Here is a 20,766-nt window from a genome sequence, read left to right on the forward strand (position 1 = left end):
TTACGTCCAGCATCCTCCAGCTATCTGTATCAGTCTGAGAGAAGGAGAAGGAGCGGTGGGGGGGGGGGGGGAGGCGATCTTGGACCCCACGGATCTCGTAGCCCGCAGCGAGCAGGATCGCTTCGCTTTCGCGGGTGGTCCGTGCCGACATCCGACGACGTCCGCGCACGCTCAGCCCCGTTTTGGGGGAAACATTTGAATGCTATAAATAAATATAAATAAATTGATTTGCCGGCATTAGCATAAGTAGCGAAGGGGAGAAGGGGAAACACGAAATGACTTCGACTTCGGCGTCTCGCCGCCTATGCGCACGTCTCTTTTCCACGGCTTACTCCGTTCTGTTCTCGCGCAAATCGTCGGCCGGCCGGACATTGATTTATATCGGTGTCCCTTCGGTTTCTGCGGCATTCACCGTCGGACTCTTCTTCCCTTTAACTTAAAAGGGCACTGGACTATGTCCGGATGCGCACATGGCTATTCCGTCTCCTTTAGTCTCTCCAAGTCGTGGGAATTAATTCGAGAGTAGCGTTCTTTATATGTTGCAATATACGCGATGTACAATCATATCATTGTCGGATTTTAAATATGCAGAATTTAATTATAACTATTACAAGCGATAATTATTTTAAAAATTATAATCTAAGAATTCTAAAAATAATTGGTTTTTAATTTCTAAGAAATTAAAAAAACAGCGGATCTCAAAATATAATTGCTAGAAAGTTTATTAATATTTGCTTACAATTTAAAAACTATTTTCGATTTTTTGTTTCAATACATCTCTTTTTTATTTGGCAGTAGTAAAAAGAAAATACTATAAAAATTATGCACAGGCAGATCCTATGGGACACATTAAAAGAATAAACATATATTCAAGTATCCGCTTTCTTGGAAACTTTGAAAGAGATTTAGACTAAAGATAATTGAAAAAATAGAAATATAATAAAAATACGTCAATTATATAAAAAATTGCATATATATTCTAAAGTTTTTGTTTGACACTCAACGTGAAGTTCAGTTTTTTATCTTCAATACACAAAAATCAATATGCTAGTGGCAAAGACTAATGATCTTTAAGTATTATGTATTACGACGAGCCGTTATGTTTTCCTGTGAAAAGCAATTCTTTGTAAATGTTTTAACAGAACTCATATTTCTTTTGTTAATACATGGTCTGCGTAACTGGCGACGCAATTGCAATTGTCGATGCGACACGAGTTGTTCCTTGCAGTTGTCACTTCGACTACATCCGGATAACCGTAGTCGCTTTCTTCCGTCATCGAAGAGATAAAAAATGTGGTATCATTTATTATGGACCGTCGTAGTTTCTTATTTTGTTGGAAGTCAAAGCCGTCTCTCTTCGCCGAATGACCGTGCAGACAATGACTTTTTCACGGATATCCTGGACAAAGTATTGCAAACGTCACGACCTAACGATGTCCTGCTCATATTTCGAGATTCTCTATTAAGCGGAGAGGCAAACGATATTCTCGGTAAAATAGTCGCAACGATAACTCGGAACGTATCGACACTTTACGTAAACGCGGATCAGACGGAGCCAGAGTTTCAGGTTTCTTCCTGGGCGATGTCACGCGATCTAGTCGTGTATATCTATGTCTCGGAGCGAGGACCGGATATCGCCGAGTGCGAAGTCGTGGCCGAAGACACGAAACGCTTCATTCACAATCGCGTTCGGCCTAAGGTTCTCATACTGATGATGCTTCATCAACCGTGTCACGATCTCGTGACGCTCTTCCGAGCGATATGGTCGAGGAAGATTCTCGACGCGATCGTCGTGGAGTACTCCAAATCGGAATATCTTAAACATTCTACGATCGTCCATCGGTACAACCCGTTCATCGACAGCTACACCAAGGAACCATATTCTCCAGATATCACATGGTTCACAGATGAGTTTCCAAATATGCAGGGTTATCCATTGGTGTATGCCGTTACTACTCGACATCCATACAGCAACATTGTATCAACATTTAAGGGACAGGAATTAAAAGGCATGGATAAGCTTATGAATGAAATGCTCGCGGACAAAATGAACTTTACCGGTATACAAAAAATTGTAGACACCATATTTTTGCGAAGCTTACCTAATGGCTCTACATATGGTATCATGGTTGATCTAGCCTCCGGAAAATATGATGCTCTATTAATTACGTTACCAATATGGGAGGAATCAATCAGCAATAGATTCAACGTACAATACACCGATTCTCTTGTCCTCGAGAATTGGTGCTTCGCAATACCAAGACTGCCCGCAAAACAAACTTTCATAGTCGGCACTGCGATACGAATTTTTTTTATGAATTTCTCGATCATAGGAATCTTGTGGTTGTGCTCAAAATTAATGAAGTTCAATCCAAATAGGTGGTATACTGTGAGAATCATCGGTATTATACTGGGCACGTCCTTTCCACCGTCACCCACGAAGCTACACGAGCGAATTGTCCTTTTAAGCATCCTTATTGTCTACATTAGTTATTCGTCAACAATTTTTGCCGAGTTAACGAGCACCGGTTTAGAGAATCGTTATATTCACTTTGATCACCTAGAGGATTTGATGAAATCCGATCTCGTGTTAATGATGTTCGATAATTTATGGTACATGGTCAAGCAATACAACCATGATTTTGAATATTACACACGCAAATTAGGTAAAGAAATCTTAAGTATTCCTTCTACACAGAGCTGTATCGAAGATCTATTTATGCACCAAAACACCTCCTGCTTTATGAATGAAGATTGGGCCAAACTAGTCGCACTCAACAACATGCGGAATGGCAAGATCATGATAGAGATAACCAAACTTTGTTATCTATCGCTACCAATCGGTAATGTTTTTCCAAAAGGCTCGCCTTATATCAAACGTGTCAGCGAAATAATTTCAATGCTCACGGCGGGGGGTATTAGCGATAAATGGTATCACGAATATCTGAGGAATGAGACAAAGATTGTTCAGATAAATCAAGATCAAGCGAATTCTATGTACGTTAACGTATTTTATCCGATAATTTATGTATTTACAGTGGGATATTCAATATCGATTATCGTTTTTATCGGCGAATTAATTTGGAAGCATTTCGACATCAATTTGAACCTATATTATTTCAATAATATATCATCTAAATAGTAAATTTTAAGAATATTTCAAAAAAAGAATAAACAGCAATGGACCACGACATATATAAGAAATGAGGTTATTATCGAAAAATTTGTTTCTAATTTCATGATCACGGATCCGCCATCGATCAATATTATTATGCATACGTAATTCGAGAACTGGTTCCCTCGAGGCGACGTTATCGAATAGGTGGACATTGTCGCGAAACTGATGATCGCCGCGATACGAGTGACGATAATGAGATGCGTACTTTAATCGCGTCTCGCGCACTGCGGAACGCAGTTAATCTTCGTTATTGCGAACACGTCGTGACGTCGACGCGTAATCGTTATATACGGCGCGAGATGGACGCGAGCAATTTTGATCAATGTAACAGTTTCCTCAAACGAGTGGAACGCCTCCGACTTGCTCTTGCGAGTGCGAGCGTATCGTTTTCGTGAGTCAGTCTCGCTTAGGTCGAAAAGCGGTCCTCGTTTCGGGAACGAAATCACCGGCCTGAAGAGCATGCTTCTTGCTTATTTTTTCCACAAAAACGGCCAATTTCATATAATCTTCTTGCGAGAGCGGGGCGTGGCCAGACTACAGGGATATTTTGGTAGGCAACTGCAACATGTGTCATTAACCGAATCCTTCAACCAACCCTAGGGGTCTTCACTTCCTTTTCAAAGTTAAATAAATAAATTTAGAATTAAAAGTTGTCTCACACACACACACACACGCACCACACACACACACACACACACACACACACACACACACACACACACACACACACACACACACAAATTAAATATACGATTTAGTATATCTCAATATTCATTTTAAAAAATATCATGCGATTCGATTAACATTATTGTCAATCGAAAAAAAGATAACGATTATCATTGGACTGTGGAATTATCGAGAGCAGTTTTTTTAATGTCATGATTATTTTGAAATTTCTTATACATCACATTTCTTTCATTGTCATCTCGAGCAAGACGCACGTCCGAGTGACCTAGATGTTCATAAGCATTAAAAATCATGTCACATAGAAGCACAAGCACTTAATATCAAAGGCGACTCAATACCTCATGATTTTTTCATGGGAACTTTTTCCATATGATAAACTGTACGTCTTAATTGAACAAGAAATTGCCGGGCATCTTCATCGGCGCGATTCGAGCGTAACGACCAAGATGCAAGCGTAAGAGCATTTTAGTATCGCCCTATTAAGCGACTGATCTATTTTAAAATGAATGTTGAAAAAGGGCTGATCGCGATAAGAGAAGACCAGTCCGGCCGGTCAGCGATTGGCGATCGGCATCGAGAGCTCACCCTGAGCTCTTCTATCGTTTTCCGAACGGTGATAAACAAACGACGGAGCTCTCTCTCTCTCTCTCTCTTTTCACTCGCGCGATATGAATCCATCTTTGCGCGGACGTCACGCGTGATCGACTGTAAATGCATCTTCTACTACGGTAGAAGTAGAGGTATCATCTGTCGACGATACCGCTGTTACCCCACCGCTGCCCGGTTGTTCCCGCCACAGAATCACCCTCCACTTCCGCCTAGCTTGGCAGCCACTCCTCTCAGCAGCCTCCGTTGATACTTCCTCTCGTGCGCGTGTATCTCGTCAGTCGGCCTGGAGCCACGTGCGTGTGCTCGCTCGGGTGGCTCCTGTACGAGCGAGCACATCGGATTTTGTGTCATTTTGCGCAATCGAGCAACCTCCATCTTATCGCGCCTCCGATGATAGATAAACATCATCGCGCGCCAGTGTAGAAAGATGATTGCATTTCCCGATTCGTCTTCATTATCAAAGACTCGGTTGACGGGGAAGCTCGCTTTTATACTAAACCAAAAGAGGTATCAGTATTGATGACATACACCGGATAAAACAGTAAATAGAAAAAAAGTTGAAGATTCTACTGGTTTACCTGTGTCAAGACATTGAGGCTACGCGTGCAATACGATTAAAATATTAAACATTATTTTATCTTATCCTCCTTAAACAATCAAATGAGATATGTATCTTGTAAAGCATCTATTAGTAGAGAAGAATATCGAGATAAATTCAGGATAGTTCCGGTAGTTCGTGAGGAAACACAATCGTACGTGGGATGCCGACTGGAAAGAAGTCCGAAATATCTCATCGTGTATTCATCGATCAAGCTCACCGGGACGCGGCACGATTCGCCGCCACGTACCGACGTACGCGGGAGAGTGCTTCAAGGAAGAATAAAGATATCACCACGAGTTGAGAGCGACTAGGTAGCTCTCAAAGGTGAAGATAGACAGTCGGTTGAAAGTCGGGAGAACTAAAAATATCAGCCGGTTCCGCGGTTGGCCGGCGGTGTGCGTCCGCACAGCTCCGCCAACGTCGTATTCCACGCTGGACAATTTTACTGGCTGGAGAGGAGGAGTGAGATATCTTTATAAAACAGGGTTCGCCTTTAATCTCGCGGACGGCGATTCGCGGTAAACGACTATCAGGCACGATCGTTCGTTACCGCAACGAGCCCGCCGACAGACAGGACATTCACGCGGGACAGTCGTGACTTCACGCGTAATCTACAGCGGTCCCCGTCTTCATCCACTGCTACTACTCGTCGTCCATCGTCGTCTGCTGTAGACTCGTCAAAAATAGCAGGTATAGCTTCCGAGAACCGAAACCGTCAAGGTGGAAGCTATCGGCGTCTCCGCGACGTCTATCGGTCGACCTTGATGCACGCGCATCGAAGAACTTCGCTACTTCGAGCTATTTATTCTTTCGGTTCACGTTGAAGCTACCGGGGTAAGATTCCCCCGGTCGGTGCACGTTATTTAGAGACTGAAGTGTATAGCGGCGAAGGTTCGCCTTCTTCAAGGGGTAGAGACGTCAAGTATAATCTTTTGATCTTGTAACGATTTGCACGCGAGAACGAGACGTCAAACGGTTTCGTTGGTACAAAGTAGTTAAAATGCATGAAATGTGTATTTTTTTATATCGCTCGTTTCTTAGCCGGTCGGCTGGAAGAGATATAAATCATGCCGCGCTATAATAGGAATCTTCGCGGCACGTGTAAAATACAGAAATATCATTGTTGAAATTATCACTGAAGTTTCGCTTGCGATTATATAAATGTACGTTGTAAACTTTTCTTATACAAAAGCAACTTCTTCAAATCTTTCAGATAAAATTAATCGTAGCTCATTTGACTGATTGCAATCATAATGAGAAAGTAACTTACAACTTTCATCATAATTCTGATGTATTTCTACTATTGGATCGCTCAAATATCTGTATCGGATTTCAGATCGAGTTCAAATTTAGGACGCAGTGTCAAGGCCAAGACACCATCGTATCTCATCGTGGTGCGTTCGACAACGTTGACGGCGATGCTCGTCGGAGCCTCGGAGTCTCCCCGAGACTCACCGACGGTATTTCACGGCGCGGTTGTTTGAAATTCTTCGCGTGGAGTTGCGCCCGTATTTATAGATCCGCGTGTGGCGGTGCGTAGGGCCGCGTACGCGAGCGCGCGGCACACGCGTTTACGCACGTAGCTCCCTCGTCCTCCGTCTCGAGGGTGGGTGGGTGGTAGGTAGGTAGGTAGGTAGGTAGGTAGGTAGATAGGTGGATACGTACGTGTGAAACAGCCGTCGAGCCACGACGGATCCACGTTCGCAGGAAGCGAGCGGCAGCACGTCGCGATCATGACGCGATGCGTCCGCGACAGGAGCACCACCGGCCTGTCTCGCCGACGAACGCGTCCCCGTCGCCGTCGAACCGTCTGTGCTCGTCGCCCTGCTGGCTGCGATCCATCGATCCACTTCCGGGCATGATCAACGGCGGCGCCGCCGTGATCTTCCGAGTTCTCGTCGTTCTGCTCGCCCTCGGTTACACGGTCGCTGCAAATAGTCTGGTAAGTGTGTCCCGATATATATCGATAGTATAGAGAAAAAAATTAGTCTTAAATCAAAAAACATATTCTCATATTTATTAACAAAAATATTCTAATTTTCTTAAAAGTTTTAGATCTTGATTTAATTGATTGATGATGATTAATTTGTATCGATGCAAGTATTTTTGCTCTTAAGATTAAAAATCTCTATGAAGATTATAATATTGTTGCTTATATATGAGAATATATATATATATATATATATATATATATATATATATATATATAGTCTTGATTTAAAACTAATGTTTTTGTGTACAAGAGGAGTATTACAATTGTAAAATTGCAATTCTTGAAGTTTCTATAATAATTTTCATCTTGACAGATCATTGTCCATTAACTGAAATAAAAGTAAGTTGTACAAATTGAAATTTCAAATTATTATTTTATGATAAACATATTACTGATATATCACTAGAAGACAAAATTTAAAAAAAGTTGCAATGTTATTTATTGATGCCGTCAACATGTTTGTTATATTTTACTGTAATCGTGATATTTTCATCAATAATATCATACATAGTCATACAAAATGATAAGTTGAATGCATATCGCTATTCTAAATTAAAATATTATAAGAGGAAGGATTATCGTTGTTAATATGCAAAAATATGAAATAACATAGTTGCGGCAAATTTTTGATAAATTTAAAATCGATTACTTAACAAATTAATTACTTGAGTGTGTATTTTTGCAAAAATTAAGAACTATGCGGAATGATGCTTACGTTAGTTGAAAAGATTCTGGTAATTATTAATTGCAGTGCAGTGGACAATAGTTTTCACGATTGTGATGCGTTTAGCCTCGAGGCTGAAGAAGTATCGATCTTGCATCGTATTACGGAAAGGACTTTCTTGGCCGATCGATTATTGATCGTAAAATCGTTTAGTTGAGAAAAACAGAGTATTACGCGTAGAGTTATCTTGTACCCAGCTAATGCACTATAATTTTGGATATTTATCGTATACGATCGTATACGTATTTACTTAATTAGTTTGCCGAATCGTATCTGATAATATCTAGCCGGCAGTCAGTTAATGCACACCATAATTTCAGAAAGCGCGTGTAATCTCGCGCTCTTCAAATTTGATATAGAATAAATTGATATTGACTTGAATAACATGAATTTGCGAAAAATTATATTTAATTTAGAACTCCTATTACACTTGCATAAACATACCGATAATTTTATTTAGTTATATGTTAATAAAAGTGAAAAAGTTTGAAAACTCGTAATTACTTTTATTAAACGGAAGTTCAAAGTTAAACATTTTGAAGAGAGTTTTGCACAAATATTAAAATTATTAAAGGCGCGTATAAAGGGAATATTTTCATACCAAGTTCGTTTTAAATAGACCCGGATTAATGTTGTTCAATTTATCAAAAATAAATTGGTGATTAGTAGGTAGATTAAGGAAGACGGAAAGATTCAAGGGGCCTAAAGCAACCGATAAAGCATCGTGTCAGCAGCTAACCCAGCAATACTAGTGCAATTACCGACCAAAGCGGAGAAACCTCGTTTTACCTAAGCACGCCGAGATAATTACTGTAATTTCGTTTCGTGGCCATTCTTAGACTGCAATAATCATTTACAGTTTCGAGGTTAATATGCCGACACGTAAACTAGTTCTATCGCTAGCCGACCGGTAATAACATTGCTCGAAATCTTCATATTACTGTAATCGCTATGATTTAAAAAGACCTACGTCTAGGCGCGGAAATCGACCAAGTATTTATATTTCACAAAACATAAGGTTCCGTTACGGGCGAGGCTGAAGCAGACGAGCTAAAAATTATATGAACTCTGCGTAGGATGAAGCTTAGTTAGATAAAATACATCCTAGATTCGAGAGAGAACGCGGAAGCGTGAACTTCTAAACTCAAATGACAACTGTCAATTTATCTCATATAATATAGAATACGTATCGTATTTCTTGCGTAAAGTTCAAATATTTATATATATATATATATATATATATATATATATATATATATATATATATATTTTTTTTTCTCTTTTTCTTTTTCTAACAGCTACGAGCAATACGATCTACAAGGTTGACTGTCTCTCGATATATATATCTGAAGAATTTTGCATCGCGAAAAATATCTAGCAACCATCCCGAACGTTGTTGCGACTTCGTACTTCGAAATTTAGCGATGCATGCTCGAGTGGCAATCTCCACAGATAAAATCCTCGTCAGTTGTAGCGGCGCAAGTTATATTTGGCCAGACGAATGCCACTCCGACACTTTCGACTTGCACGTATGTACGTGACGTTACCGTGCGTGGATGGTATCACGTCGTAATCGGACATCCGCGGGATGACCGCTCGTCAGGGTTATCGTGCCAGGCAGAGTCGTTTCAGAGTCAGTCGTGCCAAATGATCCGCTAGTTAACATAATCAATATCGAACTGCCCGTGTCCTTTCCTTGGTCTAGACGGAAAGATGGAAGGAGCACGAAGGCCAAGGTGCATTCATACGCGCGACAGATAGAGGGACGGATAAGCGTTTGCATTTGAATTCTCTCGCCTGCTCGATAGTGCGTGCATCGAACTAACGAGCCAATTTATAACACAATCGTCATCGTCGTCGAGATGGACGTTGGAGGAGCCAAGCAACGCCGTTTCATCTCCGATTCCGCATCAACCTGTCAGCCGCAAATTCAAGTTTGAAATAAGCTAACGCCGGATATATTTGTTTCTCTAGCTTATCCGGTGATGATATCGCGATCGCGTAGTATTGGGAACGTGTGTGTTTTTACAGCGTCTTTACTCCGCACCTCTTTTACTGCATTTTACTGAGCGAAGGCTGTTTATTGCTATGTCGATTAAAGCTGATGTTTGCAAAGATAGGTAGGAAGTTTCCGAGGAAACTTAAACCGCGTCGCCTTTTCAGCTCGTTTATTAACATGTCCTGTCACGTAAATATTGCTGATAGATTAGACGGAGCCTCTCTTCGGATATCATTAGTATAGTATAGTTCTTCACCAGATAATTTTAAATATAATACCATCACGTACTTTAAATTTAAGATACTATAATTTAAGATACTGCACTGTGTTTATAAAGATATGCATTTTTCTCATGTCGATCATCATCCGCTGCTGTTACGTTGTTATATACACCTTCGTATACAACTTTACTTAACTGTCTTATCGAGTTTTGCGACGCCAGAGAAGCGACTCGTATCAATATAGCGACAGCATAATCACGCCTGCGTAATAATTCCTCCTTTCTACTGCAGAGGAGCAAAACGACCTCTCCTGTACACTCCTTGGCACCCCATGAAGAGCTCCTTGCATTCAACGGAGCAAACTCTAAAGTCGAAGAAGCGCCTTTCGTATCCCAGAGAGTCGAATCAACCGCAACGCCGATTTTCCAATTAACAGCCGCCTCTCGGCATTAAAGTGAGTGTAATCGGACGTTCGCGAAGGAGACGTTGCATCAATCGCTGAACATCTCCTGACTTTCTAACCGCGTAGGTATCGCTCGTCGACGATTGACCTCGGCCCTGTTGCATGCACCACGGACACCCCGCGGTGAAACTTCCTATCGTGTTATCCTCGGAGATGCTCGTGTAGTCCCCATTATTCTATTATAACGCCGAAAGGCTCTGTTGAAACATTCCAGCAGCTGTTTCCACTTTCCCAAGGCAACCTCTTCTAAACATTATCGCGAACACTGGCGCGAATACGCCGCGGCAACGGAAGCTCATCGATTTTCCAAACAATTTCTCTGTAGCCATGTGAGAATAGTTAATCGTTTAATCGTCTTGTTGGGAAAACGTCAGTCATGCACGAAATATTACTGGAGGTATCATGAATCGTCCGTAGATTTTTAATGTTTAGTTGAGAGCATTCTTTTGTTATTTAATTGAATAATCAATGCGATAAAATTTGTATTAAATTTTTTATCATATTAGCAAAAATATATTTGTGCTTTATCAGTAAAAATCCTTTTTTATTGCTTGTTTTGCTCGTCATCAGCTTTTTTATTTTAATTTTGTGAGATTGTAACTGATTCATAGATATCACAGTTTGCTCGCGTTAAATTCAACGCGTTCGACAATAAATTGCCATTTTTTGACAGCAGCGAATGTTCCAAATACCGTGTCCCAAGAGACGTGTGTTCGTTAAAAAAGAAAAGAAAGAAAGAAGCAAAATCCATGCGCCGCGAGTTAAATTGCCTAATGGAGCCGACCCTTCTTTCGCTTCATTAAGTTACGCAAAAAATTCTGGTACTGGTACCGCGTGCTTTTCACCGGCGCAAGAACAGCCCGGGGAAGACTGGAACGTCTCGTTGGCACCCCATGGAGAATCTTGTCTTTCTCCTGCGGGACCCTCCGGATCACTCGGTAGCTCCTTCTGACGGATCCAGCTCGATTAGCTTCTTACTGCGTATCGTGACGACTACCGCGTGGAATTTCAGCCCGTTGTCGGGCAGGAAGTATGTGAGTCTCGCGCTTGATAAAAAGTTGCCGTCATCGGGGAAAAAAACGGAATACTACGCGGACTGACGAGAACGAGGGGAAGTGCGGGGGGAGGGGGAGGGGGAGAGCCTCGAAAGGGGACGAAGAGGACGTGAAGGAGAACGAGGAGAATACGGTCGCGTACGGTTCCCTTCAACAGCATCCTGAAACTTACAATCGCGTTCTCCTTCTCCTTCTTTCTCTTTCTCCCTCTAGCGTAAGATTCTCGTCGCCCGTTAGGGCCCTGTCTCTGCCAACGTTTCTCCTCCGTTCCATTCCACCCCCGTCCGCCTGTCGTTCCTCATCGTCTTCGTCTTGGTTTCTTTACCCAGACGGTTTCACGTCGTCTGTGCCAAGATCGGCGATTCCATTGTCTCGTCATTGATGTATGCGGGGAAAGCGGTTGCGAATGATTAGAATTCAGTGATTGGAGTTCAATGCGTGATTGTTGAGACCTCGATCACTAACATCCGATACACACCACGACTCATGACACAAATTACCGTTTCACGTTCGCTTCACCGATAAGGAACACATGATTCGTTTAAACAAAGCTCTATCGCACATACGTTTGAAAAGAATGTTTACTTAACGATATTCATGGCTATGAAAAAAATTAAATTTAAAGGATAAAAGATCTTAAGAGTCCTAATTGTTTCATAATCGTTTGTATTTGCATAACATTTCAAATACTAAATCAATGCTTCATGTTAAATACGTCAAGTTATGTTTCTGAGTAAAAAAAAGAATTAGGAATTTTTAATGTCGCCAATTATCCTATTAACGGGTAATAATATGAGTTACGCTAATAAATGACATTTCTAAATCTACAAGACAGGCGCGTAAAATTATGACAACCGGTTACTACAAACAGTGCACTGCTGCACGTGACATTGTGCCTTTACTTTGGATTTAGCAATCGTCGTGCATGGAGTGAGAACGTCTCGAAACAAGTTATTCCGGTATAACTCGTCTACGCACAAAGACCTGCCTTCATTAATATCGTATATTAACCGTTGCCCACATAGGTTTTCTGCTAAATGAATGTACCGTTTCTCGTAAACGTAGTCATTCTATTCGAGACAGCGACACATCACAAATTTTCACCATCATTAAATAAGTCGCATTGAAGTCAAACCCGATAGCATTTAAATTATTCTTGCACAAAAGGTACAAAAGTTCATTTATCACCAAGACATTATTATTATTATTAAGTTATCTCACTTTTGTATTAAATGTTAACGTGTAAAAGATTAATATGTACTTCTATCAATACGGATTATTTTTAATCTTGATTTATCTTCTTTTTTATTATCTAAGAATCTTATCTTCTTTTTTACTCTCTCCTTTTTCTAATTCTAAGAATTAAAAAAAAAAGAAAATAAAAGTGAATTAAGCTGAGATTAAAGTTAATCTTGATAGGTAGAAATAGACATAAGTCAACAATTGTAAGCTCGCAAAAGCTGAGCATCGAGATAAGAGCACATTTCAATTTTATCGCGACTAATAAAACAAGAGTAGGACGAAGAAGCGATGGCCAGCTGTTATGCGAGTTCCGCATAGAGAGTATCGATAAGATACTCGTAAAATTAGCCGCGGGCGCTGATGCATCTCGCACAGAGCCTTTCATGTAAGCGAATGCCAGTGCGAGGAACAATGAGGAATTATACAGTCCTAATAATATAAAGCGGTGGCGTACAGTGTCAGAGACGCTGATCCGGAAATAACCGTGGCCATAAAAGCAAGCTGTACTGTGTATATGTGGAAGAACGAATGAAGAGAAAGAAGGAATAGCAAGTAGAAGGGATGGTTAGTGACGGTTAAAAGTGCTGCAGGTGATTCCCTTTGCCGCTCCCTCCAAAACAATCCATAACGACCAGTTTTGAAGTGTCTAAATTTCCACTCGAAAGGCCAATTCTCTAACTTGGCTCTCGTCGAAAATTTGCGAAATTGCACGCCTTCCGACGTTTCTCAATAATGTTTGTATTTGCAAAAAATTCAGCAACATTTATCTAAAAAATGAATCTAGTGATCTAACATGTACATGTACTTATGTAACCGATGTAAACGTATACAAGATAATATAGCGTATTTACGATGCATATTTGCAAATTGATGCTCAATAATCGGATTCGGCCTCAGGAAAATTGCATCATTAAGAATGACACTTTTAGAAAGTCAAGGTGATCGAGGGGAAAAAAATGAAATATAAAAAGAAGTGCGGTCAACATTTCGACAACGAAGTGTTACACATACTTGTAAATTAATCCTGTGTGATTAATGGATGAATGATAAACACGATAAGATTTATGCCATCATAAATAATTTCCATAAGAGAAGCGATCCTCCAAACATGTCGATACTTAACTACGATGATTATTTATTTGAACATTATTCGCGGAAATGTTTCACTAGAAGTGTTATCAGTATCATAATTGACTTGACAAAGATAATGATACATAATACTCCAGGAATTTAAATAAAAAAGCATAATTTTAAACTATTAAAATAATACGTATTAAAATAAAGCAGATGGCAAATCACATATTCTTCACGCAACGCTTGAGAGAAGTTTATAAAAGACAGATAATAGAGAAGTAAAGTCGTTACTGCGGCTGGCAATAAATTCTGCACACTCTCGCACCAGAAAGACAACTAAGGAATTATGTAACGTGTGACATATTAGACGCACGTGATATTGCCGCATAAATGCATCAGAAGAGAAGACTAAGTTGTAAGGCGAATGGTTACGAGCGGTCTACCGTTAATGTTTACGTTTACATCGCGAGAACTAGGAAGCGAAGCAGATCGCACTTCTAGAGGGTCGTCCATAAGGAAGCCGCTCTTGTCGCGTCGTGGACAATGTTATTCGCGGAATAGACGGCGATTTTTCTCAGGGCGGGGACCATTGCGCGTTTATTACCGCTATTAAAAATCTAATTAAAACAGAGCAGTATTTACGAGCTCTCGTAAACCCCGAAAGGATATCGGACCACTCATATAAAGTAAAAAGCAGCGCAAAAGGAGAAACGTAACGTCGTGCTGTTACGGCTTGGCGACGCGTTGCCGAACGGGCTGCATTTCAAGGGGCATGAATTGTTCTTAATAGCTGTCGATACAAACCGTACGGTATTATTGTATTTTACGATGCTGCCTATTACTTTAATCGATTGTTGGCGGGACAGAATAAACGCGCTGACGCGCGATTGCACGTTCGTGGTCTCGTATTATGAATCTAACATTATTCATGCATCATGATATTGTCGCAACGATCATTCTGTCGTACATGCGAGTATACTCTTGTGATTATGTCTTCTCTATAAGGCGAGACCGCCTTATCAAATGTTCCGCCTGCGCCGAAGTTGTAGTGCAAACGTAATTTCTCTCGAGAACAAATGAGCAAATGTGTTATGGCGATATACTATTCAAGTTAATGATGATGATTATAGGAACGAAATGTTAATTTAACATAAACTAAAAAATGTTTGTAATATAACTTTATATTATTTAATTTCTTTCGATTTGTTACATATCGAAAGTATTGCTTGTCAAGTCAAATAACATCATCAGTAAAATCTTAGAAGTCATTCTCTGCTCATAATAAATGCTATAAGAATGATTGCCCGATTATTGACAAATGAGATCACAAACTTGCCATAGCGAGCATTCCGTTGACAATATATGAAATAATATTCGGAGCCATGAGATTCCACATTAAATTTGTAGCAATTCGTATCGCGCATTTTACCTTTACAGAAGAGTCGCCAATCATTTTGAGCTATTGAGCAAGCTTCAACGATGTTACTATTTAGAGAGGTATTAATTCGCAAAACAAATATCACTTTTTCCCTGATCTTTCATTTATTTACAGAAATTTTTATTTACGCAACTCAAAGCTTATTTCAATTTTAAAGATTATTATTGAATTAATATAAAATTGTAATTTTCGCGTTATGATTTTCGTACTGATTTCCTTCAACAATGATTAAAAACAAATCAATTAAAAATTAGACAAAATCAAAGACAAAATCAAAACGTTTATTAAAGACCATCTAAAAATTATAGAAAATGTAATGCAGAGTTTGTCGATGAAAGCACATGGCACCAATTCGATCTCTTATATTAAAATATGCGCGAACACGGTGGGCAGACCGGCCACGATACCATCTAAGGTATAGCTCAGGCGTTAGCTCATGGAGTAGCTTCCGAACCTTTCTTCATCTACCATCCAAAATGGCCTGCATCACGTTTCTTCATACATTCACGATCCAGATTGAGTTAAACGATGATCTTGAATTACATCTACCATACATCTCAAATACACTATTATTTTTAACTGCATAACTTATGTTTGCTAATTTTTTGTATTGCATTCTCCGATATGTTTTTTACTTTTATTATTAATCTTCGTCTCGACATATTTTGTAGATATATTAAAGATCTTAATCGTACCAATTTGTCGTACCAAAAATAAATTTAAGGCGAATTATTTTTTTTTTCGTAAAATAAACGTGAAATAAACATAAAGCTATATGAATATGGAATTAAGAAAGAATAACAAAAAAAAAATATCATTTCAAATAAACAATAAAAATCGTCCATTATTAAATTTAAAACAGGAAGTTTTAAGTAGAAAAATGAAAATCTTGGTTAGCTAATTAACCCTCACATAAATTATTTAGCGAATTTAATCTTTTTTCGGACATAGATAAAAATTCTTTGACATTTCCTGTATCCTTCTCGCGTAGATTCCGTATAGGATTTTTCAGACATTGAAGTTGCATCGCGGTAACAAGTAACATGCGTCTCTTCGAGACTTTATCCCGCGGAATTGTCTTTCCTTTTAGCGGCACAAACTTTTTGCGGGATCGTCACCAAGATGCAAGGTACCGCGCATTTCAGCCTAGTTTGGACACGCTAACCTTGCCGCATACAAATTTCTCTTACTCCGTTTGTTATCCTTTCCGAGATTGCCTTTCCTCCGTTTAATGTTTTTTTCTCTTGCGTTCCTCCATTCGACAAATAATTCCATACTAATGAATTATCATCGTTTATTTATATATATCGAACTTATATATATATTTTTTAAATCAATATATATATATATATTTTTTTTAAATCAAAATATCGTTTTGTTATGTTTGATTGATGCTAATTAAATATTCATGGCATAGAGATAAATCCGGTTCGAATACACGTGTACCTCTATTAACCTTTCGATAATATTCAACTCGTGGGCGGTGTCTTGAAATACACGAAATCGTTTCAGTAATCGGTAATACTCTCGAAATCTCCGAAGTGTTTCAAGATTCCTGTTCCTAAAAAAATTTATTCGTGATCTGTATATTCGTTTGCATATTTTGATCAATTAATACACTGGATAAATATAATCTGAAAACAAAACCGAAAATTCGTTTTTTTGTATTTATAAAATTTCGCATGGCAAAATTAATTCTGATAAACTGATCATTTTCAAGATATTCATATTCAGAAATTGTTTCTGTCTTGGCTTTTAAATACCGAGTAATGATAATTACAATGGTCACATGCTTGAAAATGCGATATTTAATTGCAGTAGTATCTTGCAAAATTCTGAAAAGAATCTTAATGAAATTGATTAAAATTTAATTATGCACATTTATATGCTTAAAATATATAATAATATTATGCAATCTTTTCTAAATCTATAAACATTTCTTCAAAATTTTAGTATAAATTTGAAAAAATTTTTAACTATATTTTATCTGTAGCATAATTCTCCGCCAAAAATATTGTCGACAAGTATGTTTAAAAATAATTTATTTAAACCCCGAATTAAAGAAATACATATCTCGACGAAATATATTTCTTTTCTCATGCGAATTCGAATTCTCGTTTTATTTAATCCCAGGTTAGATAACAATAATTTGCGTTATTATTATCTCGAACAATATTGGTGATTGCTGAAACGCTTCAAGTATCATTTTGATCGCAGCTGAATTAATGTGCACCGTAATGAATCATTGGCGATAACTATTGCTTGGAATGTCAAAGTAACGTATATCTTGAGAAGCTTCGAGAAGGCGCGACGATGAAAATGACAGTAATTTTATATACATACATATTCTGTCGACACGGTGACATCGTGTAACGCATGATTAGCGCCGACGTGGTTACGTCGCGACGATATTACCGGCGAGCAAATTGAGTTTAATGTCGCGACTTGGGCGTTACAGCCTTGGCGTACACTAGATGATGGAACCACATAGTTGGTCAGGCCGTATCTATTAAGTCTTTCGGTCTAGGACAGATAATTTCATTGCGTTTTGAGGCAATCGTATCAGCATGCAGCCACCGTTGACACAGACGTGTTAAATGACAAGATAATGCGGTATGAAATTTTCGCTAATATTAATCCTTTCGTCAAGGTCAAAATATGAAACGATTGCAATTGGTTAATTCGCCAATCGAATAATAGTTATAAAATTTATTAAATATTAAAATTCGCAATGTACAATGATTATTGATTAAATATCGCGTAACGACAACGTCGACAACGATTTAAAATAGAATAAAAGAATCTAATATTATATAATATTTTTATTCAACGATAAATAAATCTAAATATTATATAGTTGATTAAATTTGTTCAAAAATTTTAGAATGACACATTCGTCTTTGGAATTAAGGACAATGTAAGCTGCCTCCATTCGGTTGACCAGACTTCTGCCGTAGAGCATTTGCCAAAGAATAGTAAGTGTATGTGCATCATAGCTTTTCCATAAATTTCTTCGTTTTGATTCATTTATATTTCTTTTCAATATTCTCAACTTCACATATTTCTTTTATAAATATTTTATTAATATTTTTTATATAGAAGTGACAAAACTATCGCATTTCACAAACTGGAGCGAATGGTCGGTATGCGATCGACACTGCACGCAAAATCGTGTCAGGAGGTGTCGATTAAAAAAAGATTGCGGAACCACTGTACTTAGGGTAGATATGCTAATCATATAATTATATGATATTATCTATGATTTTTATATTCAGTATCTGTCGTGATGTAGGAGGAACGTGGTTGTGAACATAACAGAAAAGGTCGTCGAAGACGATGCAAGCAACGCCAGCGTCGGGGACATCGAAGAAACGAAAGATTTCACGTGGTTCAAGTAAGTTATGAAATGTGATAATGAATTCGTTTTTGACTGCTAATGCTAATGCATGCGCGTTTTCGACAGGTACCTAAGGAAGCAGAGCCTAGACATGGAAAACGAAGAGGCAATAATCTCAAGGAACACTCTGGAAAACATTATGGAAAATGGAGCAAGTGGTCGCCTTGCACGAGACTGTGCACTACACAACGTCATAGGTATTATAAAAATTCGTACATTATGTAACCGACATAATAACGTACATATATATTATTCTAATCATTCTAATCAGATGGTGCAGAAAACCGGGTATCTGTGGGCGCGACGTAATACGAGAGAGTGCCTACTGCTACGTCGAAGGTAGCTTTTGCCAAAGATGGATCCATCGAAAAATTCGTGGTAGCCATGAAGAAGATGGCGATGGTAAATATATCTCAACAACATTTAAATGTTGGTCAGTTAAAAAGGTCAGTCAATAAAAAAGCGAATAGCTAGTTTTAAATTTAGTTTTACCGATTGTTAGATTCGGTGTTGGATGAGTTTGAACTCAATCCTAACACAGTGGATAGCTTCGCTCCAGAAAAGAATTCGAACATTTGGAAATGCGGCGTAGCGAACACTCACAAAGGATCCAGATTATCATACTTCACGCGAATCATTGGTGGACGTCCGACTGCGCCTGGAAACTGGCCGTGGCAGGTGGCTGTATTAAATCGATTTCGAGTATGTTTGTGATGACTGAAATTCATATTCTTATCAAGCAAATAATAAATAATAAATATCCACGAAATGCTTACAATCGGAAAATAAGAAAGGATTTATGTTGTTTCAAAATTAATTGCTTTTTCCTTTTCTAGGAAGCTTTTTGCGGTGGAACATTGGTATCTCCAAGGTGGGTACTGACTGCCGCTCATTGTATTAGAAAACGCTTGTATGTTCGCATTGGAGAGCACGATTTAACGGTGAAAGAAGGCACGGAGTTAGAGCTTAGGGTACGTATCATAGTTAAAATCTAGATAGATACAATTTCATGGTCTCACTGATTAATTTTATGATCGCGTAGGTGGACTCGGTGACTATTCACCCAGAGTACGATGCCGATACCGTTGATAACGACGTGGCTCTACTTCGTTTACCAGTTACCTTGACCCCATCTCCTTCGAGGGGAATTGCGTGTCTGCCTGCGCCAAAGCAGCCCTTACCCACAAACCAATTATGCACTATTATCGGCTGGGGCAAATCCAGCGTGACGGATGATTTCGGAACAGATGTGTTGCACGAAGTCAAAGTACGCAATTTAAAAAGAAAAATATATAATTTAATTATTTCATAATATAATAATAAACACTCAATCGAACTACGTATTTTCGAGAAAAAATACAAACAAAAAAATTTGATTCTAGGTTCCGATAGTGTCCCCCGAAACCTGTCGAGAAGTGTATGTAGATTACAGAATTACGGATAATATGTTCTGTGCGGGTTATCGCCGCGGGAAAATGGATTCTTGCGCGGGCGACAGCGGGGGACCTCTACTCTGTAGAGATCCCCGAAGACCCGATCATCCGTGGACAATTTTTGGTATCACTAGTTTCGGTGAAGGTTGTGGCAAACGCGGTAAATTCGGTATATATGCCAGATTATCCAATTATGTGCGTTGGATTACGAAAATGATGAAGCAAGATGAATACACCTAAAAAATAATGGCGCGATTATAACTGTAATTAATTGTTTACGCATAAAAGTTGAAAATATGTTAAGCATCGAAACACAAATCTCAAACTGTATAGCAATTTATCATATATTTATAGAATAAAAAACGAATTACGCATCTTAAAGTACTAGAGCTATAAAGCTACAAAGTTAATTATGCTGCAACATGTTATTATATTGTACACGCTTCGTTTTCCTCAAAAATATACTTATATCGTTTTATATAAGAGGCCAAAAAATAACATGTAATTTTTGCAGAAATTAACACACGGTTGATTATATATCTTTATATCTTTATTCATTTTTTCCTGTTACTTACCTTTGAACTATATATTTATTGATGATTACATTAAATGATTAAAATAATATCATTAAGAATTTGAAAGGAAGAAATTG

At 38.7% G+C, this 20,766-nt stretch overlaps 2 protein-coding genes across 3 annotated transcripts; both read left to right on the top strand.

Moving 5' to 3' along the window:
* Window positions 1-1,291: 1,291 nt before the first annotated feature.
* LOC105427690 (uncharacterized) lies at window positions 1,292-3,142 on the top strand. Its single transcript, XM_011639549.2, has one exon. The coding sequence runs from the start codon at window positions 1,292-1,294 to the stop codon at window positions 3,140-3,142; it is 1,851 nt and encodes a 616-aa protein (XP_011637851.2).
* A 402-nt stretch (window positions 3,143-3,544) lies between these two features.
* LOC105427657 (coagulation factor X) lies at window positions 3,545-20,657 on the top strand. Of its 2 annotated transcripts, none has more exons than XM_089076320.1 (11): window positions 3,545-3,728; window positions 6,412-7,017; window positions 18,169-18,259; window positions 18,384-18,505; window positions 18,577-18,678; window positions 18,748-18,878; window positions 18,953-19,083; window positions 19,184-19,383; window positions 19,518-19,652; window positions 19,724-19,948; window positions 20,064-20,657. In XM_089076320.1, the coding sequence occupies exons 2-11, from the start codon at window positions 6,817-6,819 to the stop codon at window positions 20,352-20,354; spliced, it is 1,629 nt and encodes a 542-aa protein (XP_088932446.1). In that variant the 5' UTR covers window positions 3,545-3,728; window positions 6,412-6,816; the 3' UTR covers window positions 20,355-20,657. The 2 variants fall into 2 exon arrangements, with proteins under 2 accessions (XP_088932446.1, XP_011637807.2); XM_011639505.3 differs by lacking the exon at window positions 3,545-3,728 and adding an exon at window positions 4,720-5,765.
* The last annotated feature ends 109 nt before the right edge of the window (window positions 20,658-20,766 follow it).

The sequence above is a fragment of the Pogonomyrmex barbatus genome, unplaced genomic scaffold, assembly GCF_055798465.1.
Source record: "Pogonomyrmex barbatus isolate J1 unplaced genomic scaffold, ASM5579846v1 scaffold2, whole genome shotgun sequence".
Lineage (NCBI taxonomy): Eukaryota > Metazoa > Arthropoda > Insecta > Hymenoptera > Formicidae > Pogonomyrmex > Pogonomyrmex barbatus.